The sequence below is a fragment of the Elephas maximus genome, chromosome X, assembly GCF_024166365.1.
Source record: "Elephas maximus indicus isolate mEleMax1 chromosome X, mEleMax1 primary haplotype, whole genome shotgun sequence".
In the NCBI taxonomy this organism is placed as follows: domain Eukaryota; kingdom Metazoa; phylum Chordata; class Mammalia; order Proboscidea; family Elephantidae; genus Elephas; species Elephas maximus.
Window position 1 is genome coordinate 18,813,449 of NC_064846.1, and position 27,062 is coordinate 18,840,510.

The 27,062-nt window shown below is 45.7% G+C and overlaps 1 protein-coding gene across 1 annotated transcript; it reads left to right on the plus strand.

Annotated features, from left to right (window-relative positions):
- Positions 1-16,374: 16,374 nt before the first annotated feature.
- GPR101 (G protein-coupled receptor 101) lies at positions 16,375-17,940 on the plus strand. The gene has a single exon (XM_049872935.1). It carries the CDS (start codon positions 16,375-16,377, stop codon positions 17,938-17,940), a length of 1,566 nt encoding a protein of 521 aa, XP_049728892.1.
- Positions 17,941-27,062: the final 9,122 nt, after the last annotated feature.

Genomic DNA, 27,062 nt, shown 5'->3' on the forward strand with positions numbered 1-27,062 from the left:
GCATTTCTAGAATTTTATGTAAATGAAATCACATATATGTACTTTTTTGTCTGGTTTGTTTTACTCAGTATAATAGTATCTTGAGATTAATCCATGTTGTTGTGTGAGTCAATAATTTGTTCTCTTTTTTGGCTGGGTATTCCAGTGTGTGGATATACCATTCACCTATTGATGGGCACACACACGGTCTCCATGAGTCGGAATCAACTCAACAGCAACACGTTTGGTTTTTGGTTTACTGAGTAGTCAATCCAATGTCATGTATATTACGAAGTACTTTCTCTTTGGCTATCAGGAAACTGAGCTATTCCCAGTTCTGTGCAAACTCTAGAAGTCACTCTCATCACTCCTTTTGAGTGCTTCTCTCCCCTGTCTCAGGTAAAAAAATTCTCACAACTGGACCAACAAGCAACATCATGATAAATGAGGAAAATATTTAAATTGTCAAGCATTTCATTTTATTGGATGCCCATGGAAGCAGCAGTCACAACCAATGCCCATGGAAGCAGCAGTCAAGAAATCAAACGATCCGTCAAATCTGCTGCACAAATCTGCTGTTAAAAAGCAAAGATGTCACTTTCAGGACTAAGGTGCACCTGACCCAAGCCATGGTGTTTTCAATCATCTCATATGCATGTGAAAGCCGGACAATGAATAAGGAAGACCGAAGAAGAATTGGATGCCTTTGAATTATGGTGTTGGTGAAGAACATTGAATATACCATGGACTGCCAGAAGAGTGAACAAATGTGTCTTGGAAGAAGTACAACCACAATGCTCCTTAGACTGCGTCTTACATACTTTGGACATGTTATCAGTAGGAACCAGTCCCTGGAGAAGGACATCACGCTTGGTAAAGTAGAGGATCATCAAAAAGGAGGCAGACCCTCAATGAGATGGACTGACACAGTGGTTGCAACAATGGGCTCAAGCATAACAATGATTGTGAGGGTGGTGCAGGACTGGGCAGTGTTTTGTTCTGTTGTACACAGGGTCACTATGAGTCAGAACCAACTCGAGGGCACCTAACAACAATAACAACTCCTCTTGAGTGGTTCTCTCCCCAGCCTTGGGTTGTTCCTTCACATGCATACACTGGTTTGTATTCAGCCAAAGATTTAGGGGAACCTTCTACAGATCTCCTGACCTCACTCTCTGGGCAGCTCCTCTCCAGTACCCTTGCCCTGTAAATTTTAGCCTAACCATAACCCGTTGCGATTGAGTCAATTCCAACTTATAGTGACATTATAGAACAGAGTAGAACTGCCCCATAGGGTTTCCAAGGAGTGGCTGGTGGATTCGAACTGCCAATGTTTTGGTTAGCAACCAAGTTCTTAACCACTGTGCCACCCCTCCCCAAATTCTGAGCTCTATCTCCTCAATTTAAACTGACTGCCAGGTTCAGCCTAGGTTCCCCCTCCCTTCACAGAGACCTAGAAAATGTGATCGTGGGGCTCACATCATTTGTTTCCTTTCTCCTGATGATCGTTGTCCTGTGTTCCCTGTTTTCCGAAGTCTGACCATTATTTCATATATTTTGTCCATTTCTTTAGTTGTTTAAGATAGAAGGGTAAATCACCTCCCTGTTACTCAACCACGGCCATAAACAGAAGTCCAGGTTTCAATTTTTAAATATTTGTGTTGGATTAGTTTTTGGATTTTTCATAACAACCAGAGAGAAAGCAGATGGAATAGAAGGTCGAAAACTGACAGGATCCTTAGAGGTTACCTAACCCGACTCCCTCACTTGGTGGATTACAGAACTGAGGTCAGAAGGGGGAGGATATCTTGGCAGAGCCACACAGCAAGTTAACCACAGAATTAGGACCAGAAATCAGGTCTCCTACCCTCCATTTTTAACCCATTGTGATCATTAAGGTTTTGTGTCAACTTGGCTGGGCTGTGATTCTCAGTGGTCCGGCAGTTATGACGTAGTTTGGCAGTCATATGATAATGTGATCACCTCCATGATGGGATCTGCTGTGAGTAGCCAATCAATTGAAAGGGAGCTTCCTTGGGGGTGTGGCCTGCATCAAATATATAAGTGGACTTTCTGGCAAAACTGATGGGGTTTTACTCACTCTGGATCCTGCAGCTGGCTCCTGTTCTTCTGACCTCTGGTTCTTGGGACTTGAGCTAGCAGCTTACCTTTGGTCTTCACTGACCAATCTTGGGATTCATGGGTCTTTGCAGGCTGTGAGCAAGAGCCCTGCTCTCTTACCTGCCGATCTTGGGTTTGCTGGCCCCTGTGGCAGCGTGAATCAGGAGAAACCTCCAGCCTAACCCACAGATTTGGAAGTTTCAGCCTCTGCAACCATATGAGCCATTTCCTATAAATCTCTCTACACAGATATTTATATACTTTACTGGTTTTGCTTCTCTAGAGAACCCAGCCTAAGACATTTGGTACTGAGAGTGATTCTAGAGAAACAAAATTGTAAGAATGAGTTTTCTAAATTGATTCTCAAGTCTGGTTAGTCTTAAAGATGTTGATGACTCAGCTTCTAGTAGTAAAGAGGGCAATACTAATCCATGGCATGAGGTGGCAATACAAATACGCAAAACATTACCACAAATAGATCAGGTATTGGTGAAACACGAGGCCCTGGGTGATTGCATGTGTGATACATTTCCACAATTTTGTCATAATGAGAAGTATAAGGAAGCTGGTTGGTTGGTCCTACTTTAACTAGGCAAACTGGTGAAAGAAAGAGATGAGCTCAGGGCTTCAGAGTCAAAGCTCAAGTGCTACATAAACGACTTCAAGTCTTTCACTTGTACCTTGAAAGAAAGTCTGATTTCTTGTAATAATAGAGCTGATACTGCCAAAAACCAAACCCAGAGTGGCTGAATTACAATGCCAACTCAATTGCCAACCTAAAGAGATACCTGAAGTTAAAGTGAGGGTATTGATTGGGAAGAAATGGGATCCTGAAACTTGGAATGGGGACATATGGGCAGATAATCAGGAAGCTGGAGACCCTGAGTCCCTAAATTCCGTTGAATCACTCCCGCCAACAGAGCTAGACCTTTCCCTCCCATCTAAAGAAATTACTCCATGTTTGTCTGCTAAGCCACCCTCCCCGGTAAAACCATTAGCCCCTCCACCTCCATGTAATGAGATTAACCCAGGTTTGCCTAGGGCATTGCCTGAGGCAGAAGCTTTACAAGGCAATGCTGAATGTTCTCAAAACACTTCCCCACCACCGATTTTGCCTTCTAGACCTATAGCTAGACTTAAGTCCAGCGAGCACCAAAAGGTGAAGTACAAAGTGTGACTCAGGAGGAGGTACATTACACTCCAAAAGAACTGTTTGACTTTTCTAATATGTACAAACAGAAACCTGAGGAATATGTGTGGGAATGGCTATTAAAGGTATGGGATAATGGTGCAAGAAACATAAAGATGGATCAGTCTGAGCTTATTGATATGGGCCTACTAAACACAGATTCTTCATTCAATGTTTCAGCTCAAGAAGTTAAGAAAGGATCTAATAGTTTATTTGGTTGGGTCACTGAAGCATGGATTAAGTAGTGGCCTACACTAATTCAAGTTGAAGTACCAGGCCTGCCTTGGTATACCATGGAAGAAGGTATCCAAAGACTTAGGGAAACTGGCATGCTAGAACAGATTTATCAAGTTAGACCCACAGACCCACACATAAAATGCCCGGAGAACACACCTTTTACCACAACTGTGAGGAACAAATTTGTGAGGGGAGCCCCAGTATCTTTGAAGACTGCTGTGATTGCTATTTTATGTAAGTCAGATTTTGACAGTGAGAACTTCCCCAACTGAATTAAGACACCTAACTACAATGGGGCTGATTGGACCCCGTGGTAGCAGGGCCAAGTGGGGGCACTCAATCGACAAAGACAAAGTGAGCATAGTTATCATAATGGACAGCAGAGTCAAAGCAGTAATCAGAACAGTCTGACTCACATAGACTTATGGCATTGGCTACTTAGTCATGGTGTCCCTAGGCATGAAATCGATAGGAAATCTACTAAATATTTACTTGATCTGTACGAGCAGAAGAGTTCTAGGTCAAGTGAACAGCAGTCTAACTCGAATCACCAGAATAGAGTCACGGCCCCTCAATTTCCAGACTTGAGCAAGTTTAAACGCCCACAACCCCTTGAATGAAGGCAAGGCCAAGTCCCCTTGAGGAAGGGCTCCAATACAGTGCCAAAAACTTATACTGTTAATCTTTCTCCCAGTGTTCCCCAAAGGGATCTACAGGCTCTTATGAGAGTGACTGTTCATTGCAGAAAAGGAAATAATCAGACTTTTCAGGGATTACTGGATACTGGCTCTGAACTGACACTAATTCCAGGAGATCCAAAATGTCACTGTGGCCTACCAGTCAGAGTGGGGGCATACGGAGGTCAGGTTATTAATGAAGTCTTAGCTCAAGTCCATCTCACAGCAGGTCCAGTGGGTACCCAAACCCGTCCTGTACTGATTTTCCCAGTTCAGGAATGCATAATTGGAACAGGTATACTCAGCAACTGGCAGAACTCCACACTGGATTCCTGACAAATGGAATAAGGGCTATTACGGTAGGAAAACCTAAGTGGAAGCCATTAGTACTGCCCCTACCTAGGAAAATAGTAAACCAAAAACATTCCTGGAGGGATTATGGAGATTACTGCCACCATCAAGGACTTGAAAGATGCAAGCATGGTGATTCCCACCACATCCCCATTCAACTCGCCTATCTGGCCTGTGCAAAAAACAGATGGATTCTGGAAAATGACAGCAGATTATTGAAAACTCATGCAGGTGGTGACTCCAATTGCAGCTGCTGTTCCAGATACAGTTTTGCTTGAGCAAATTAATACATCTCCTGGTACCTGGAGTCACTACGAATCGGAATTGACTCGACAGCAGTGAGGTTTTTTGTTTGTTTTTTGGTACCTAGTATGCAGCTATTGATATGGATAATGCCTTTTTCTCCATACCTGTCTCAAAGGACCGCCAGAAGCAGTTTGCGTTCAGCTGGCAAGGCCAACAATGCACTTTCAGTTGCCTACCTCAGGACAACATCAACTCTCAGCCCCATGTCATAATTTAGTCCACAGGGAGCTTGATCGCCTTTCCCTTTCAAAAGATGTCACATTGGTACATTACATTGATGATATTATGCTCATTGGACCTAGTAAGGAAGAAGTGTCAATGACTCTGGACTTATTGGTAAAACATTTGCATGCTAGAGGGTAAGAAATCAATCCCACAAAAATTCAGGCACCTTCCACCTCAGTGCAATTTCTAGGGGTCCAAAGGTGTAGGGCATTGTCTTGGTTATCTAGTGCTGCCATAAATGGAAATACCACAAGTGGATGGCTTTAACAAAGAGAAATTTATTTTCTCATAGTCTAGTAGATTACGAAGGCAGTGGTGGTGGATTAATAGATTACAAGTCCAAATTCAGGGCGTCGGCTCCAGGAGAATGTTTTCTCTCTCTGTTGGCTCTGGAGAAAGGTTCCTTGTCCTCAAATTTCCCATCAAGGAGCTTCTCAGGAACAGGGACCCCATGTCTAAAGGATGCGCTCGGCTCCTGGTGCTGCTTTCTTGGTGGTATGAGGTCCCTAGCTCTCTGCTTGCTTTCCCTTCCTTTTATCTCTTGAGAGAGAAAAGGTGGTGCAGACCACACCCCAGGGAAACTCCCTTTTGGCTCAGGGAGGTGACCTGAGTAATCCTTTTAACCACAGGCAGAGATTATTTTTTATAACACATAGGAAAATCACAAAATGGAGTACAACTACACATGGCCTAACCAAGTTGATACATATTTTGGGGGGACACAATTCAATCCATTACACGCGTGTCATGTCGAGATATTCCTTCTAAAGTGAACAGGTTATTACACCTGGCCCTTCCCACAATGAAAAAGGAGGCACAATGCCTAGTGAGCCTCGTTGGATTTTGGAGACAACATATTCCTCATTAGGGTGTGCTATTCCGGCCTATATACCAAGTGACTTGAAAAGCTGCTAGTTTTGAGTGGGGTCCAGAACAAGAGAAGGTACTGCAACAGGTTCAGGCTGCCGTGCAAGCCACTCTACCACTTGGGCCATATGATTCAGCGGTGCTTGAAGTGGCAGTGGCAGGCTGTTTGGAGTCTTTGGCAGGCCCCTATTGTTGAATCACAGCGCAAACCCTCAGGAGTTTGGAGGAAAGCCCTGCCATCCTCTGCAGTAGATAACTACTCTCTTTTTGAGAAAGAGCTTTTGGCTTGTTTCTGGGCCTTAGTAGGGACTGAATGCTTAACCATGGCACATCAAGTCACCATGAAGCCTGACCTGCCCATTCATGAACTGTGTTGTCTGACCCACAAAGCCATAAAGTTGGACATGCACAGCAGCACTCCATCATTAAATGGAATATATGAGTCAGGCCTGAGCAGAACCTGAAGGCACAAGTAAGTTGCCTGTGGAAATGACCCAAACGCCCATGGTATCCACTTATGTCACATTACCTTCCATCTCCCAGTCTGCACCTAAGGCCTCATGAGGAATTCCTTATGATCAGTTGACTGAGGAAGCAAAAACTCACGGTTGGTTTACAGAATGTTCTGCATGATGTGCAGGCATCACTCGAAAGTGGACAGTGGCAGCACTACAGCCCATTTCTGGGACCTCCCTGAAGGACAGTGGTGAAGGGAAATCCTCCCAGTGGGCAGAACTTCGAGCAGTGCCCCTGGCTGTTCACTTTGCTTGGAAGGAGAAATGGCCAGATACAAAACTGTATACTGATTCATGGGCTGTGGCCAATGGTTTGAAGGGATGGTCAGGGACCTGGAAGAAACATGACTAGAAAATTGGAGACAAGGAAGTATGGGGAAGAGGTATGTAGATAGACCTCTCTGCATGGGCCATAGAAGTGAAGATATTTGTGTCCCATGTGAATGCTTACCAAAGGGTGACCTCGGCAGAGGAGGATTTTAACAATCAAGTGGATAGGATGATGTGTTCTGTGGAAACCACTCATCTTTCCCCAGCTACTCCCATCATTGCTCAATGGGCTCATGAACAAAGTGTCCATGGTGGCAGGGATGGAAGTTATGCACAGGCTCAGCAGCATGAACTTCCACTCACTAAGGCTGACTTGGCTACAACCACTGCTGAGTGTCCAATCTGCCAGCAGCAGAGACCAACACTGAGTCCCCTATATGGCACCATTTCTCAAGGTGATCAGCCAGCAATATGGTGGCAAGTTGATTACATTGGACCTCTTCCATCATGGAAAGGGCAGCATTTTGTTCTTATTGGAATAGACACTTACTCTGAATACGGATTTGCTTTCCCTGCACACAATGCTTCTGCCAAAACTACCATCCGTGGACTTACAGAATGCCCTATCCACCATCATGGTATCCCACAAAGCATCGCCTCAGATCAAGGGACTCACTTCACAGCAAATGAAGTATGGCAATGGGCCCATGCTCATGGAATTCATTGGTCTTACAATGTTCCCCATTATCCTGAAGCAGCTGGTTTGATACAACAATGGAATGGCCTTCTAAAGACACAATTACAGCACCAACTAGGTGTCAATACCTTGCAGGGTTGGGGAAATGTTTTCCAGTAGGCTGTGTATACTCTAAACCAGTGTCCAATATATGGTGCTGTTTCTCCCATAGCCAGAATTCATGGGTCCAGGAATCGAGGGGTGGAAATGGGAGTGACACCACTCACTATTATCCCTAGTGACCTGCTCACAAAATTTTTGCTTCCTGTCCCTGCAACTTTATGCTCTGTGGGTCTAGAGGTCTTAGTTCCAAAGGAAGGAATTCTCCCACCTAGAGAAACACCACTGATTCCATTGAATTGGAAGCTAAGAATGCCACGTGGCCACTTTGGGCTCCTTATGCCTCTGGATCAACAGGCAAAGAAGGGAGTGACCATATTGACTGAAGTGGCTGATTCTGATTACCAAGAGGAAATCAAATTGATATTACATAATGGAGGTAAAGAACAGTATGTCTCGAATGCAGGAGATCCCTTAGGGTGTCTCAGTACTACCATGCCCTGTGATTAAAGTCAATGGAAAACTATAGCAACCCAATTCAAACATGACTGCTAATGGCCCAGGCCCTTCAGGAATGAAGGTTTGGGTCACCCCACCAAGTAAAGAACCACAACCAGCTGAGGTGCTTGCTGAGGGCAAAGGGATATGGAATGGGTGGTAGAAGAAGGTAGTTCCAAATACCAGTTACACGACCATGTGACTAGTTGCAGAAATGAGGACTGTAATTGTTATAAGTATTTCTGCCTTGTATGCGTGCACCAAATATTTTTTGCTTTCTTTACTGATAAAATATAAGATGTAAACAGGGCTTTTGCATATTCAGTTGTATGTGTGTTCATTGTATCATGTTAGGTGCAAGTATGGCTTTATAATTGTCTTTATTCAGAGATTATTATGGTTTAAGGAGATGTGTACAGGTGCGAAGGTGACAAGACACCCATCCAGTTCTTTTCTGATGATTTTCTCTTCCAAATCAGTTTGTTTGGATAGACGACTTTGAAATCCAGGCCTTCCATTCTGCCTGAGCCCACAGAGTGGGCAATATTAGCTCACAGCCAGATGGTACTTGAGTTCAAGTTTTGCAAACACAACACCTAGCGGTTGAACTAAAGTGAAGACCAGAGCAGCTCATAACACTGAAACATTGAAAACACCCCCATGGATAGGTACTCCAGAATACAGCCATATATTTTCCCCCATTGACTTATTATGAACTCACTAAGCGGAAAGGAGTGTGACAGAGAATTTAGACTGACTTAGTCATTTTGCCACCGATGGAAACCATGTGTCCTACAAAAAGAAGCCATTACCACTGCAATGGCATTTGTCTTCCCATAATTCTAGCAATTCCTAGGCCCCTTTCACCTAGATTCAAAAATTTTATCTGGTAAGTGGTAACTCTGGTGAAGGGTAAGGCAATACATAATACTGGGGAAGCCAGCACAACTTCTCCAAGGCAAGGTCATAGCAGCTCCATAGACACATCCAAACTCCCTAAGGCACCAAATTGCTGGGTTGAGGGCTGTAGGGACCATGGTCTCGGGGCACATCTAGCTCAACTGGCATAACATAGTTTATAAAGAAAATGTTCTACATTCTATTTTGGTGAATAGCGTCTGGGGCCTTAAAAGCCTGGAAGCGGCCATCTAGGATACTCCACTGGTCTCACCCCTTCGGGAGCAAGGAAGAATGAAGAAAACTAAAGACACAAGGGAAAGATTATTTCAAAGGACTAATGGACCACATCTACCACGGCCTCCACCAGACTGAGTCCAGTACAACTAGATGATGCCCGGCTACCACCCCTGACTGCTCTGACACAGACCACAATAGAGTGTCCCGGACAGAGCTAGAACAAAATTTTAACTCAAAAAGAAAGACCAGACTTGCTGGCCTGACAGAGACTGGAGGAACGCTGAGAGTATGGCCCCTGGACACCCTTTCAGCTCAGTAATGAAGTCACTCTTCAGGTTCACTCTTCAGCCAAAGATTGGACAGGCCCATAAAACAAAACAAGACTAACACAGCCCTGGGGCAAGGACTAGAAAGCAGGAGGAGTCAGGAAAGCTGGTGATAGGGAACCCAAGATTGAGCAGGGGGAGTGTTGACATGTCATGGGGTTGTGAACCAGTGTCATAAAACAATATGTGTACTAACTGTTTAATGAGAAACTAGTTTGTTCTGTAAACCTTCATCTAAAGTACAATAAAAATAAGTAAATAAATAAAATAAAAATTTATCTCGGCTGCTGGATCTTTGGGAGCCCTCTGTTCTGCCTCTGGGCCTTTCCAAAAAGCAACCTGGGAAATACCTCCGCTTTGGAGTTAGAACAGGTTTTAATACTCAGCTCCAATACTTACTAGCATGTTACCTTGATTAAGTTACTTAACATCTCTGTAAGTTACTTAACTGTCGAGAAGGATGGGGTGGTACCATCTTACATTAATTCTAAAGTACATGGGGTTTTCCCCCACATTTTATTATCTTTGAAATTGAGATGTATCTTGCTAACAATAGTGTGGCGTAGTTGAATATGCAGAGATTTTTCTTTCTTAATGGTAACATGAAATTACAGTGCATCTCACCATCAATGGCGTCTTGGATTTCAAGAAATTCAGTATTAATGCCTAATTTGCCATTTCCTCAAGGATTCAATAGGATAAAGTAAGCACAGGGCTTGGCACACAGTAGGCACTCAAGGGCTCTTGCATCCCCATTGTGACTAGAATCAATACCTGGCTGGGTCTTAGGCCTTCCAACTTCCTTCACCTGGTAGTTGGTCCATCAATCAGAGCAGTCTGATGGGGTGCAGAAGTCTGGGGAGATTAGACTGACAATCTGCTGGCCAGTGTTCCAGTTAGGGATTGTTGTCAGGCCCTAGGGTCCTTTCTTGTCAGTAGCCTCTTGCCCTCTACCCCTGCCCCATTAATATCTTTAGCCAGATCTTACCTCTGCTGCTACTGAATTCCAAGGGTAGGGAAATGCACTAGGTGACTTCTGGAACCATGATCCCATATTGTCTCCGTCTCATTCCAAAGATCCTCCCCAAAGCCTAATGAGGCTTGTCAGTTGAAGGACTCTTCCAAGGTCATAGGAATCAGCCCACAGGGCAGGAAGCCAAGTCCACATCCTCAGAGGCCCCCTCTCATACTTCCAGTTGGGGAGCTGATACTTGGATGCCTTTGAAATTCAAGGGCACCAACTCTGTTCACTTCTGGAAAGAAAGAAAGGAAATAGCCGCCTGAGGATTAACAACATCCAAACATCTCCCTGTACAGAAATGTGGCTTGCATGGCTTTTACAGAGCTTCCCCAGCTTTCTCAGTGTCCCCTTCTAGCAGGTTGGCAGCCAGGTGCAGGATGGCCTCAGTTCCACTCCCCACCATCCCTCTTAGCACCCAGGTGTAGAGCTGCAGACTGCAGGGGCCCTCCTCTCTGAGGCACCCATCTTTAACATGTCCCTAGAGGCTTTTTCCCAGGGTACTCTCAGGACCACAGTGAAAAGGAAGAAAGGGCAAGAAGGATTATCCACGGCCTCTGGACATTTCTTGTAGCTTGACTATCTTCCAAGTGACCATAAAACAACAAGTCTGACCAAACTGCTGCATGACAGTGCCTGCCACCCAGTATTCTGCACCATGGCCAGCGCAAGACTAGGAATTAATAACTGTGAGTAACTATCCTGGAAACTGTCTCCAGGAAAAACAACCCAGTTTCTACCATCCAGCCTTGGAAAGATAAGATCCAGCCTAGCAGAAAAAAAGGCACACAATTTCAGAGCAAATGTAGGACTCTAAATCCAAAGAGCATCCTGGGACCTGATTCCACATCTGCCCTTCCTCCTGTCCCAGAGGTACAACGAGGAGGGGGGCCATCACTATGTGGTCCAACCTGCTCATCCTAGACCCTATCCCTACACGTCTCTGCTCAGCCCTCTCTGGGTGCCCTTGTTGAGACCCACCATGTCTTCTGCCACAGCCTCCTTTCTGCTCTCCCTCCCTCCAACACCCCAGCCTCGCCCAGCCCTGCTCCTAGGATGCCCTGGAAAAACAGAAATCTCATCACATCATTCTGCTTAAAAACCATCAATGAATAAGAATGGTAAAATATGTCTCACATCACTTATATAAAAAGACAAGAAAAAGCAAATATAGAGAGACCAATGTTTACTAGTGGTTACCAGGGGTGGGAGGGAGAAGGAAAGAGGAGATATTGCTTCCAGAGTACTGAGTTTTGGTTTACAGTTACAAAAAAATTACATTGATTAAGGGTAGAGTTACATAGCCAATTATTTTAAGTGCTGTCAATAAGTTGTACACCTGTAAAAAGTTGAACTGGCAAAAGTTGTGTGATAATTATGCTTACAACAATGACAAAGAGTAGCTGCTGAGGCTGCTTATGTACAACTAAAAACCTCATGGAATTTGGTTCCTTGGTTTGGAGATTTAGGATCATGGTTTCATGGGACATCCCAGGTAATTGGCCTAATAACGTGTTTAGTGTTTCTGTTCTAACTTCTAGTTCATTGCATAGTGCCTGGGGTCTTAAAAGCTTACAAGTAGCCATCCAAAGCACAACAATTGGTCTCTCTTCACCTGGGCCAACAGAGGAAGAAGGAGAAGCAGGAATAGGAGGAGGAAATGGAATGTGTGGCAAATTGCCTCCATGAACAACTGCCTGCTTTGCCATGAGACCAGAAGAACTGGCTGGTGTCCGGCTACCATAACTGAACATTTTGATCAAAGATTCCACAGAAGAATCCTGATCAAAGGGGGGGGGGAGGGGAAATGCAGAACAGAATTTCAAATTTCATGGACTCCAGAGTTTCTAAAGCCATGGAGGCTGGATGAACCCCCAAAACTATTGCTCTGTGATAATCTTTAAACCTTAAACCAAAAATATCCCCTGAAGTCTTCTTAAAACCAAACAATAGTTTAGCTTAACTAGTAAAAAAATGTCTGCCTTGAGCATTATGCTCTTTTAAGGTCTCTATGGTATCAAAGTGACAACAGAAACTCGAAAGGTTAGATAGGAACAGTAGGGGGCAGTGGGTTTATGTTAATGGCGGAGGAACAACTCAGAAAAGGAGGGTGAGAATGATTGCGCAACTCAAAGAATGTAATCAATGGCACTGAATTATACATGTAGAAACTGTTGAATTGGTGTATGGTTTGCTGTGTATATTCTCAACGACAACAAAATAAATAATTTTTTTAAAGGAATGGCAAAATATGAATAATTGTGAAGGTTGGAGGTGGAGGACATGGGGTACATTTTATTATTCTTATTACTTTTGGGTATGTTTGAAATTGTTCATAATAAAAAGGTTTAAAGCAAATTCTCAGTGGCTCTCCAGGGATCTCAGGATAAGTCCAAGGTCCTAGCACCAGCATTCAAAGCCCCTCAGGAGCTGCCCTAACCAACTCCTCCAGCTGGCCTCCAGCCCTCCAGGACTGCACTCCCTCAGTTTTCCCAGCTCTCTGCTGCAGCCCTAAATTTGCCCTTGCAGCTCCTTCCTCTCAGAACACTTCCCCTTCTGTCCTGCCTAGACAACGCTTCCTTGGAAATGCAAAGAAAACGACCCCCTGTTCTGGGACACCTTCCCAGACTCTCTGCTCCCCACTGCCCAGGGGGCCTTAGGCCGGGGGCCTTAGGCCGGGTGCCTGCCCAGGCCTGATAGAGACCGAACACCTGTATGTATTTGGGAGAGACCAGAAAGTCTTGGGTAATACAGCAGGTGCGACGTTTACTGGAACTTGGGCAAGTAGGGTTCTCTCTCTTGGCTTCTGCTTCTGTCACTATAAAATGTAGATAATAGCGTATTTATTTCACAAGGCTGAGGTAAGACTTCGGAGGCATTCTCTGTGTAAACAGCTTCACACAGCGGTGCTGGCCGGGACGAAGAGGGAGAGACTGAGACTGAGACTGACTTACAGACGGACAGACTTCAATCAAATACTACAGTAGGTATTTACGCAGCTTGTCTTAGGCAAACCGCTCCCAAAACCTAAGGGAAAGGAATGGCTGCTTAGCTCTTGCCGGGAGCTAGAGAAAACTGGGGAAAATCGCTGACATCAAAGTCACAATTCCTCTCCCGAGCCCAGGGGCGATCCATACTTTGGGGGATCTTCAGAGCTTGAGGCCCGAAGCCCGAGGCCCGGGCCGGGTTCTGCTCCCCTTTGGAAGGCTCTGTAGGTGTGTGGTCGGGCCCTGGCTAGGAGGGCACGGTGACAAGCGCTAGCGCGTGCGGTTTCGCGAGCCCAAGCCCCGGCCGCCCAGGCGCGGCGGCCAGCAGATCCCAGCGGGGTCCCCTGCAGCGCCCCCCTCCCCCGCACGCGGGCTGCCGGGGCGCCGCAGCTCGTGCGTCACTGCGCGGGCGGGGGCGCCGCAAGGTGAGGGCCCCGCCGCCTTAAGACGCCACGCGCCCCTGCGCTGCTCGGAGCTCGCAGCGCGCGGAGCCGGCAGGACGTGCGGGCACAGCAGCGCCCCACTCCCGCCCGCGCTCCGCTCTCGCTCCACCGCTCTGCCGCCCGCGCCCAGCTCGCAGCCCGACAGCAGGCAGCCGGCCGAGCGCGCTAGCCCCGAGGCACGAGCCAACAGCTCCAGCGCGACGCCTCCCGCAGCAACAGGTACGAGCCCGTGGGCTCGGCGCCGCCCCCCCCGCGCCGTCCCGCGCCCGCCTGCCCTGCGGCCCCTGGCCCAGCCGGTGGCCCCCGCGTCGGCGCCCGCACTTCCTTGTACGCGGGCTTCTCCCTCTCAATTCACGCGGGTTTCCCGCATTTTTCCATCATTCTCTACTTCTCATCCTCTCCTTATGCTCTCTTTTCTGCCCTTTCTATCTCCATCTCTCCTTGCCTCAGTTTCTCTCCCTGTCTTGAATTCCCTCTCTCTCTCACCCTCTTTCTCTCTCTCTCTCTGTCCTTTTCCCTTTCTCTCCCTCTCTTTCGTTTGTTCTTTCATTGTCTCTGTATCTCTCCCTCTCTGTCTCTCATTTTCTCTGTCCCTCTGGGTATCTCGAATTTTCTTTCATTCTCTTTTCTGTCTGTTTCTTGCTCTCTCATCCTCTCTCTCCCTCTCATTCTTTGTCTCTGTCATTCTTTATATGTCTCTGTCTCTCTCTCTCTCATTCTCTTCCCCTGCTTCTCACCCTCTCGCCCTCCCCAGTCTCTCTTTCTCAGTGTCTCCCCACCTCCCGGCTCCCCTGCTTGCTCCCCTGCTTTCCCCCAAGCCCCCAAGGCTGAATTTGGGGGTGCCCCAGTATGCCCTGGCTCCTCCCGCCACCGCTATGCTGCTGAGAAGCGAGTGATTTCCCACCTGAGCCCGTGGGGGTCGGCGGGACTGGTTCTTATGGTGAACAAAGTCCACAGAGTCCCAAAGAGACAGAGGCCAACCAGAGAGACTGAGGCAAGGGGCCGTCGGAGAAGACTGGGGAGACAGAGATCCCGGCACTTAGACAGAGAAAGTGCTTTGCGAGGGTCCCAGAGAGAGGGGGACCAGGAGAGGGAGATGGGTTGGACACGGAGTGCGTATGCTAGAGAGAGCGTCTGAAACCCTGAGAGACAGGAACAAGCAGGGGAGATGGCGCAAGAGGGCCAGAGACCTGCAGTGTGACAGGCAAGCCGGCTGCTACAGAGTGGGTGCGCATCCAAAAACCACTAACCTGCAGAGAGAGACAGGGAGAGACAGAGACGAGAAAGACAGAGAGACAGGTAATGGTTAGAGAAAGTACCCGGGGGACACGGAGACTGACAGAGACACATCTCCAGCATGTGACACTGGACAGGTGCGCCAGGGACCTACAGAGGTGGACCGTCAGGGAAATCAACTGAGAGAACTGGAGAGACCAGATAGTGTCAGGGAACGATGGAGCAGCACAGCACTAGCGAGGAACAGAGACAGCGACAAGCAGAGAAACTCAGAGAGACGAGAGCAGATCAGAGAGAGACAGAAGGAGAGCCAGGGACAAGCGTGGAGAAAGACGGAGAGAGACAGAGAGGAGCGCCTAGCTACAGAGAAAGTGCGCTAGAAAAAGAGACGCAGAGAGGCAGAGAGACAGCGACGCTGGCTGCGAGTGGGGGGAGACAGGGGAGTAACAAGGGACACAGAAAGGGGAGAGCGCGGAGACAGAGACCTACAGACAGTGCGCACACTTGAGCGAGCGAGAGGCTGAGAAACAGACAAAAAGAGTGAGAAACTGAGGCAAGAGAGTCAGAGACCACGGTGAGACACACCCGCACACCCCAAGAGATAGAGGCAGGGCTGGATTACCCGATAAGCAAGGTACACACGGCCCAGTTGTGTCTTCTCACCAATCTGCAGTGCACAATTTCACCTGTCCCCCACAACGTCAAAGACGTGGTGAAACCCATGTGAGATTGCTAACCACAGATTAGCAAATACATAAAATTAAGCCCGTGCGTACCTGGCTCAATGCAAACTGGTGCTTATAGTGTTTACCGGTTAATCCGCCCCCGGACAGGGAAAGCGCACTAGTGAGAGACCTGAGAGACAGAGACTAGAGTGACCCACGGAGACGGACAGGGCTGGAGCGCGCGCGCATGCGCTGACAGGAGAGCCTGCTGGAAAGCCCTAACTCCGGGATCCAGAGACAGTGCGGGAGACCACCCCCCCCGCCCCCGCCACACACACACAGGCCGTCGGGAAAGACAGAGGCGCCAGGGACTTAGAGGCCCTGAGTGAGGTCCGCAGAGCAGAGAAGAACCCAGGGAAAGCGTCTGGCCGGGCGGCGCGGGCCAGGGAGGGAGGGGCGCTCGGCAGGCTGAGTAACCGGCCCCGTTTGTTTCTTTCGCCCCCAGCCTGAGCACTGCTCCCCGTCTCCACCATGACATCCAACTGCACCAACAGCACAGACACGCACAACAGCAGCAGCCACGCGTGCGTCCCCCTCTCAAAAATGCCCATCAGCCTGGCGCATGGCATTATCCGCTCCACCGTGCTGATCATTTTACTCGTCGTTGCGTTAGTTGGCAACCTAGTGCTGGGGATCGTGCTGCAGCGCAAGCCGCAGCTGCTGCAGGTGGCCAACCGCTTCATCTTTAACCTCCTAGTCACTGACCTGCTGCAAGTTTTGCTTGTGGCCCCCTGGGTGGTGGCCATCTCCGTGCCTTTTTTGTGGCCCCTCAACAACCACTTCTGCACAGCCCTGGTTAGCCTCACCCACCTGTTTGCCTTCGCCAGTGTCAACACTATCGTGGTGGTGTCCATAGATCGCTACCTGTCCATCATCCACCCTCTCACATACCCAGCCAGGATGACCCTAAGCAAGGGCTACAAGCTTATTTATGGCACCTGGATCATGGCCATTCTGCAGAGCATACCCCCATTCTATGGCTGGGGCAAGGCTGCCTTTGACGAGCGTAATGCCCTCTGCTCCATGCTCTGGGGGGACAGCCCCAGCTACACCACCCTCAGCGTAGTGTCCTTCATCATAATCCCCCTGATGGTCATGATCATCTGCTACGCTGTGGTGTTCAGTGCAGCCCGCCGGCAGCATGCTCTGCTGTACAACGTCAGGAGCCACCGCTTGGAGGTGCGGGCCAAGGACTGTGTGAATAAGCATAAAGAGAGAAGGAGGAAGAAGGATAAGTTCCAGCATGAGCGCGAGCTCCAAAGTCAGGATGAAGGTGAGGTCAAGGCCAAGGAGGGCAGCATGGAGGCAGAAGAGGGCAACATGAAGGTCAAGGAAGGTAACTTGAAGAAGACTGAGGGTACCATGGAGGCTGAGGACATCGAGGAGACCACAAAGAGCAACATGGTAGCCAGCAAAGGCAGCATGGAGGCCAAGGAGGGCAGTGTAAAAGGTAAAGACGGTGGCACCGAAGTTGAGGAGAGCAGCATAAAGGCAGACAAGGGCCGTACAGAGGTCGACCACTGCAGCATTGACTTGGGGGAAGATGACCTAGAGTTCGGTGAGGATGGCCTGGAGTTTGGTGAAGGTGTCCATTTCAATGAGGATGACATTGAGGCCTGGAACATCCCAGAGAGTCTCCCACCCAGTCGTCGAAACAGTGGCGACCTTTCTCTGCCCAGGTGCTACGAGTGCAAAGCTGCCAAAGTGATCTTTCTCATCATTTTCTCCTACGTGCTGTCCCTGGGTCCCTACTGCTTTCTAGCAGTCCTGGCCATCTGGGTGGATGTCCAAACCCGGGTTCCCCAGTGGGTGATCACCATAATAATCTGGCTTTTCTTCCTGCAGTGCTGCATCCACCCCTACGTTTACGGTTACATGCACAGGACCATCAGAAAGGAAATCCAGGATATGCTGAGGAAATTCTTCTGCAAGGAAAAGCCCGCCCAAGAAGACAGCCACCCAGACCTGCCTGGAACTGAAGCCGGCACACAGGGTGGTAAGATCGTCCCTTCCCACGATTCCGCCTCTTCGCCTTGAAGTCACTTCTAAAGCAAGCCCTGAACTGTCCGTCCACAATGAACCACCCACAATTCCATTAATGCCAACCCGTACCATCCTAAGCAGAGGTGTTGCACACACATCATTCTTACTGCAAGCTAGGTAAATATGTGCAAGAGGTAGGAACTGGGTTTTCCCTTAAAAGCATAGTAGGAACTGGGTTTTCTTTCAAAGCACAGGTTTGAGGTTCTGACTGAAATTTCTCCCCCAAAATTATTAGGCTCTAAATTTCTTAAAGCAACAAGGGCTATCCATTTTGGACCGGTACTCAGTATTCTGTTTGTCTCCCCGGAGCCACAGCGTGGCTTCCTTAGCTCTGAGGAAAACGAAAGGTGATTCCTGAGAACTTAAGGACTCTTAGGCCTTCGGGTCAGGAGCTCATGAGCAAGGGCTACGGCTTACGTTCAACTGAAAGAAAAGCAATGGACCAAATCATTCATGGAGCCCAGGAAGCAGAGCCTGACTGACTGATTAATGTCTGAGCCAAATTTCGAACTGAAGAGACCCACAACCTGGTGCAAAGGCTATTATGGAAGCTAAGACAAAGGGCATCATGTAGTTAGAATACCAAGAAGGTTTCTCAGTCCCCTAAAGGGATCCAGAAAAGTGGACAAGGATAATATGGCTTGTATGAAATAGGAAGCTAGTCCAGGGGAAAAGAGAGAAATAATAACCTACATTCATGGGGCCAAACGTTGACTTTTTTCCTATAAAATCCTGGGGTTTTTGCATGGTCGTGTCATACAGTGGAAAACTGCCAATTGACTTAAACTATTTGAAAAATAGTGGGACAGAAATCATGCCACTCTTCTAAATTTCCCCTTTGTGAGTGAATCAGGGTACACAAAACTTCAACGTTGACTTTTTTTTTTCCTCAAATAGGCCTTTTTGACCAAATAATATTTCTAGAAAAAAGAATTTCAGATGAAAGTGGCCAAAGTCCTACAAAACTCACACTGCCAACCAAGAGTGATGTGCCCTTCAGAAATCTCTTTTGTGTCTGTGAGATCATAGACAAGAAGTATGATCTCCGCATGGGAAGTAAATAAATCAGGATGAGCGTTTTCCTTCCTCCAGGCACGCTGTGTCTTTTCCACCTGTGGCTCTCTCTAAAGCTTCTCTCTGCAGATGCGGAAGGTATATGAGAGAGTCAGAAATAACAGAGGATCGTTAATGCCTGGCAAGCAGCTGACCTGTTGCAAACAAAGCTTTCAGGTCAGACTTATCGTAATTACTGCTGTTGAAATATATGACTTTGGAAAAATCTTTACACTATCTAAATTATCCCCCAGGTCAGTACAGAGGGAAGGTATTTCCAAATTCTAGATCTTGAAATTACCTTGAGTAGGGTTATATATGTTATTTCTGAGGGCACAGGCCATATCTACATGACCAAATAGACTTGAACCAGAAAACTATCAAGCCAGTGCTTTTGAGCCTTCTGAAAACCAAATTAAATTGTTAATATGGGTTAGAGAAGAGGAGGGAGTTTTAAGGTGAAAAATAGTTCATCAGATGGTTGTATATAAAGATGTCCATACTCAGAGTTCAGCCTCATTCTTGTATGATTACCATATCTTTATGAGAACTTAAATTTCATTCATACAAACTTATTTATTGGCTGTATGCCCAGCTCATTTAGATTTCCCTCGATCTCTTCCTCCTCACAGCTTCCAACATTGGCTTCTCCAGGGGGAGAAGTAAGCCTCGATGTACTGGGGCTGTAAATAAGCCTGCATGGGAATTTGGGATTGTCATGTTCAGAATTTGGAAAAGGAGAGGGGACAGACCCAAATGATATTGAGCTGGCTGGTCAAATTGGTATGTCCACGTAAACCTTATTGATTCCAACTTCGTAAATTTGGAACTTGTGATAATCCAGACAAGGCTTGAGGGCTGAAGTTTACCCACACACTACCATTTATTTTTCAACTCAAATGTATAAAGTGAATCAACAGTCATAACTTTATTATACCAATGTATTGCCTAACTCTTGTATTAACCTGCCTTACAGGGTATCCTGGTGAAAGAAGGGCCTATGTGACCGCTCCTTCTACAGGGGTATTGCCTTCAAGGCCTGCCATGGTCGGAGGAGTTCAAGGCAGCTGTAGGTTGTCCTTTGAGCAGAGATGCCGATCTTGGTAGGAAACAGGGATTTCAAACATAAGTGTCTCCAAATATTTTGTTGAAACTGAGCTTCTCGTTTTATTTTTAAAGCTCAACTCCTTCAAAGTGTATCAGAGAAAACTATTTGCCAAACTCCCAAATCCAAGTGGAACCAGAACCTGTACGAGTGTGGTAAGTTCATTTCACAGAATACACAATGTTCTCCAAGGCAACGAGGCTCGCCGATATTCTCTTTTAAACTTCCTCTCTTCCCTATTTTAATTATTGGCCATTCTTTTGGCAAATTGGATTTTTCAAAGGTGAAGACCTTTTGAAAATTGGAGAGTGGAAAAGAGGACCTTTGAATTAAGAGCATTCTGCCTTGATGACATTTTCTTCTTAATGAACAATAGGGCCTCTAGTTAGCTTGGATATAGCAACTGCTTCAAATTTTGTGCTATTTCAAATAAAACTCTATCAGCTTAATGAGGGTTTACTGCAAAAACCCTTTGCCATCGGAAAATCTGAAAGCACACAAAAAAGTCATCATTAGCCTCCCAGATCGTCATCATATGCAGTAGCTTCTCCTAAACGTTTTTTAAAGGATGTATTCTTTTGCCAAGGCCACTTCATGTGTGCAGGAAAAATCCCATTAAAGTACAAGGGCCAAGGCAAGCCAGACTTTAAAAATGATGTGATTTCAAATTTAATGGTTTCCTTATTTAAGAAGAATAGGGCATCCAGTTTGCCACAGAGTTGCAGGTGCTTTGGCCAACACACCAATTTCAACGAGCTTGGGAAGGGAGTAAGAAGGAGCAAACCCTGGGCTTCTATTGAAGTTTATCATGTGAGGGTCGGTCTTTTCTAAGATGCTGCGAATACCAGCTCCCTGTCTACCTCTTGCCGTCATGCCCTCTGCCTTCACCTGCCTTACTCCCCCCACCCTCCCACCCCCGTGCTGGCCCTGCTTGAAGTCCTGTCTGCTCACCTGCCCCCCCCATCCATGCCCCCAAACTCAGAGCTGACAGATTGACAAGGAACTGGGGACTCATGGAAGCAGGGAAGGAGAGAACTGACCAGCAATGAAAGGTATTTTTCCATCTCTTCCCCAACTCCAGTCCAATTTAGAGATGATAGATACCTACTGCAAATTCAACAGGTAAGGAGAAGTGCCATTTTATAATTTAAGGGACAGAGACACCTCATTTCCTACAAAAGGCACCCCAATACAACACATCTTTGGGGCGCATTCAATCCTGTAGATGCTGTCCAATTATTTCAGCAAAAAAAAACACACAAAAATATTTTATCTATAAAATTATAAGGTGTCTAACATTGCCTTATTTTGTACATAATTAGCCAATTCAGCTAGGTAGGGTTACTTCAAAAGATTTTTTCATCCTATCTGAAGAATGATCTACACAATTAAACTAGGCTTTCTTAGATTTTGCCAAAAAGCTGTTTAAAATATTTGAAATACACCATTTGGAAGAGAAAAAATATGCATCACCTGGCAATTTGAACTCTTCAAGATAAACCCCTCAGGGGTTGTTGCGATGAAACAGAGTAACAATTTATACTACTGGACTTTATTTTTTTCTCCTGAACTCCTCCCCCACCCCCCGGCCGCCGTATTTTGAGAAAAAAAAAAGTGTTTTCCCCTTATAATGCCTTTTTTGTTGGATTCCTCTTGAAGACAAACCCCATGCTGTCAGGAGAGGCTTCTCTAAGCAAAATGTCTTTTCCTTCTAGAGCAGACAAAAGATTAAGGGAACCATTGGCTGCTAGCCAGTTGCCAAGATAAGGAGAGAAAATCTTGTCAGTCATGGCTTTAACCCTCTCCCTCTTTATTTCTCTCGTCTTCTTTTTTTTTTTCTTCTTCTGCTGGCTGGACAGGTGCTCTTAGCCTCTCAAAGCCCCACCCCTCCGCCCCAAGTTTAGGATGAGGAGATAGAAACAATGAGCTGGAAACAGCAGGCCATAGCCTAAAACTCAAAAAGATGAGAAACCCTTGTCATAAATTCTTTCAATGACTTACAAACCATCCCTTCCTCTCCTGCAAATGCCCAGCTTGCTTACAGCAGTCTCCTATAAACAACGAGACTGGCTGAAGAAAGACATAGGAAAGCTAAAATCCACTGAACTTGGCCACTGGTTGCCAGGTCACCGGCAACATAACTGTTCTTCGGTAAGCAGAATAAGAATCCCTAGAATAAGGTAAATGAAGGTTGTCAATAGGAACCAAGTGTTCCCGTCATTGCTTCCCCAAGTCCCCAGATCCTGGAGTACACATACCAAGGGGAACCATAGTAACTTGTACACTCACAAGAGGTTGGCCATGTCTGAGGATTAGATAGATCTCTCTTGTTCTAAAATATAGACACAAACAAGATTGGCTTTAGTTTGGTGCTTCAAACTTGAGTGGCTTTTCCCCCCTCTTCATCTGTGTTACAACTTTAATGTTAAAAGTGTGGTATTTTTGCTTTAGTGGTGTATTGCTTTTTGTAGTGATTCTCCTAATTGTAAGCTCTAACTGTATATGTGTTTTTGGAGATAAGATTTTGTGTTCGTAGTGCCATCTTCAAAAAAATGGGTAGTACATACGTATGTAAACCTAGTTAATAAAATGCATGCAGAATTCTATGTCAGTTTCTGAAGTAGAACATAGTACATTTGTTTTTAAACGTTTAGAGTATATACCACAGGATTTTAAAAATGGCTCCAAGGTGGGGTGGCAGGAAGTGGTGCCCTTCATTCACTAAATCCCTGGTACAACGTACGATGGGTGAGAACTGGTTCTGGTAGCAGTGCTCGTTAATGTGAACTAATCGTCTTGGCCGAAGTCCTTGCTGGCAGTTCTCCAGAGCACACTTGCCACTAGTATGCATTTTCCATGAACTGAATGTACAGAATGCAAAAGACAAGACAACCCTTTCTCCAAAAAGGACCCCAGGATAGGCTCTTGGAGTCTTGTTAGAAGACAAGAAGAATACTGCACTCTCAAGACCCAACCAGTACCTGACCGTGGACAGGCAGGATCACTACAGTGACCATCCTGCCCTCCTGGAGCATTACCAAAAGCAAGAAGAAGACTTCTGGTTCTTTCTTGGGTTGGTTGCCTGAGAGATAAGGTGGAACATGGATAGGTAAATAGATCGCAGAGGTAGTGGGACTCCTCTGGGGGTCGCAGCTAAAGTGTTTGAGAAGGACAATCATGTATCACGAATATTTGCATCAGACAATAAAAGACAACTATGAGATGATTTTATTATATTTTTCAAACAAAAGTATTAAAAACTAGAAAACCGTATACACACACCCTCATTGAATCATTTCTAAAGCTGCCTTCAATACCAAATTTTGTGTGCTGCTTTAAGGCTGAAAACAATAGAAAAAATGCATTCAGTCAATGAACAATTCTGTTCCTCTTTAATATTTAAGATGTTGAATTTTAAAATTTCTTTCCTTTAAAAAATATTTGTAATTTAAAAGTACCTCTTCAAAGGATTGTCAAATTTTAATCCTGAGGCCATTCCCATGGGCACAACTTACCTTCAGGTGTACAAAGAGGTAGGCTTTATCCATCTCCCCCCAGCAAAAGAAAGCCCCTTACACCCCAATCAAATTCATAAATCAATACTGTTACATGGGTCAGTGGTTTCAAAAACTCTACCCAAGAGCAAGGTTTCATATATTGATTGGCTTTAATTGGATCCTTCCTAAAATGGTTATAATGCATTTGTTTTTTTGCCGAACAGGAATAGACTCCTGCTTGGGGAATGCGGACAGATTAATGTTTGAGGTTTAACTAAATATTACTAAATTATGTTTGTATTTCTTAAATAGGTGCGTGCTGTTAATCTGTTGTTGCTACATTCTTCTTAATATGCTAAATAAAGTCTAATTTTATGCATGTATCTGGTTATTATGTGGAGCTCTGTGAGAACACGCCAAGGGAGACACACAAATAGGTCTCCATCCTTGCTCTTTTGTCCAGTGGAGGAGACAAGGGGATAACCAATTAGAATGAAGTAGACGGGCTCCAATATTTCACATTCCAATATAAGGAATGTGCAGTGGGGCTGGGGGTGGGGGCGGGGAGGCTTGCTTGAAGAGGAGCATTCACCTAATGCTCCACAAATGAAAAGGATTTCAAAGGTGAGGGTAGGGGTGGGCAGAGAGGAAACATGGGACCAGATGTTTTGTGGGGCTTTCAAATGCCAGACTTTATTCTAAAGGCAGGGAGGTTTGAGCAGAGGGGAGGTGGGGTAGATAGCCTCTGTTTTTAGGAAACAGTACTGCCCAGCACCTGGGTCACCTCCACTGGACACCTGTCCCGGATGCCCTGTGACTCAGGCCCAGTATACTTCCCAAAGCACAACTCAGCCCTGCCTGGCCTAGCTCCCCACACTCACCTCAGTTCAGCCCCAACTCCCCAGGGTTCACAGAACAGGAGGGCAGGAGCGTGTTCTCTCAAGTGCCAGTTTCAGGAAATGGTTATACCTCTAACACCAACTATTACATATAAAAACACACTACACAGATGAGATAGGCAAATGTGTCTCAGACATAAGATCCTGTTAGTTCCTCTTGAGTCAAAGTGCTTGACTTACTAGTAGCTCCTCTTCTGGTACTCTCATCTGCGGTGGTGGAAGGAACACCTTGTGTTTCTGAAGTGGCATTCATGGGCCCAAATTCAAAGGCTTAGGGAGCTATCCATCCCTGTTTGAATCAAGGTAAAGTGCTCTTCTCCCCTTCTTACTCCAAAATCAAGCTAAATACTGATGTACACACTGTATTTCAAGATGCTCAAAGATGGCTGCCACAAGACCTGCATGTAGCTTCCTTCACCTGAATCTATCAATGCCATGAAGGTGATGATTCTTTCCTGCTGCAGAAATAAATTCGCTTTCCTAGCAAACTACTGCTATCATTGCAAATAAATGAGCTCAGAAGCTCAAATAAAACTATTAGGCAGCAAACCTGGTGGAAAAAAAGAGTGCCCTGAAGCTCACTTATAACACTGGTTAGTTCACAGCATCTTGAGAATGGAATTGGCTCCCAGTGAACCTCACAATCACAGTGTCTCCTCTCAGGCAGGGCTTAGGGTCTAGCCCTAGATTATGAGACTGAATGGGAGAGGACCAAAAAGATCTGAAAATTCCACTGTCAAAAGACACCACCTTTGACCTTCTGTAGCCACTCCCTCTCCCACCAGTCTGCTTTAAGCCCCAGGCCCATTTGTCACCAGCCATAGCCCTGCTCCTTCCAGCCCCACTCGTTCCAATCTAGACAAAAGCCTACTACTGGATAGTGAATGTGAATCATGTCTTCTTTCTATGAGACAACTAGTTAATTCCTGCTCCCTCTCAGGATGCAACTCTGACCCTGTCCCTCCTCATTCCAATCTCTCCTTCAAGGGCAACTTGTCTTCCTTGATCCCTGCAAACCAAACAACTACTCCTAAGCTTAAAGATGGCTTTGAATGTTCACAAATTGAAGGGGATGTATGGACAGCTTTCAAACATTTTCCTAAATAAGAACAATACGTATCAATAAAATTTATCATAGAAAATATATGCTTTTCATGACGGCTTGAAACTGCAGGCTTGAAGAACATTTGCAGTACAAATTCTCAACATTTGGGGGGCTGTCACACCTGACTATTGTTTAGTAAAAAAAAAAAAAAATTTTTTTTTTTTTTAGTATAAGCTAATAAATCCAAGAAATTTGACTCCAAAGATGTGTTATCTACACACAACTAGGTCAAGCTTAAATGTTCTCAGCCTCCAAAGGACAACTTGAATTAGAAAAATTCACATTTTACATAACATCGGAGAATAGTTCTAATGGAGTACTCAGATGCTTTAAACAAAATGAGGAAGCAAAAGAGCAAAGAAAATTTTACCTGAAAACCAGTATACTCAACTTTAATTTTGTAGAGAAATGTATCTCCCTTGCTCTGTGTTCAGTATAACCTTCTTATGGCAACTTTTCAAGAAAATAGGGCAGCATAAACCTATTTCCCAACCTGTTTTCTTCTGTAAAATCAACATTTTGTGTCATGGATTGAATTGTGTCCCCCCAAAGTAAGTGTTGTAAATCCTAACCTCTATGCCTGTGGTTATAATCCCGTCTGGGAATGGGTTGTCTTTGTTATGTTAATGGAAGGAATGTGTAGTGTGTTACTGTAGAGTGTGTCTTGAGTCAATTTGTAGTGTGTTACTGTAGAGTGTGTCTTGAGTCAATTTCTTTTGAGATATAAAAGAGATTAAACAAGCAAGTAGAGATGGGGAAGAGAGATGCCAAGCCACATGGAGATCTCCAAGGAACCAGGAAATAGCAGCTGAAGGGACCAAGGACCTTCCTGCAGAGCTGACAGAGAAAGAGAGACTTCCTCTAGACCCAGCACCCTGAATTCAGACTTCTAGCCCCCTAAACTGTGAGAAAAGCAATTTCCGTTTGTTAAAGCCACCCATTTGTGGTATTTCTATTACAGCAGCGCTAGAGAACTAAGACATTTTGTGTCATACAAACTGAGTCCAGAAAATGAGACTTTAAATTTACATACACTTAAAACTTATGTAATTGGAAGCATACACATATATCTCTGCAGATGTTCATATACAGATATTGAAAAGCAAGGGCGATATGCCTGGAAGCCTTTGGGGACGTTCTTTAATCCACTTTCATCACGCTGTAGATTTTGGTAACAAACCAGAAGCAGGCAAAAAATCCAACTGTCCCTGAAACCAAATGAAAAAGATCTTTGTTAACCAGACATTCTAGCAAATCAATATAGCTTTCCCAAAAACACAAAACATGGCAGTTTTGAAGTGCTCCACTGGTTCTCTAAACCTCAAAACGTGTACATCGTCTAACAGAAACCACCAGGCTCTCTCCCGTAATCAAAAGGATGAGCGGCAGGCCGGAGGCAGGCGCCTGCAAGAGGCTGTGAGAATCCACCTGATTGAATGCAATCAAAGCAAAAACGT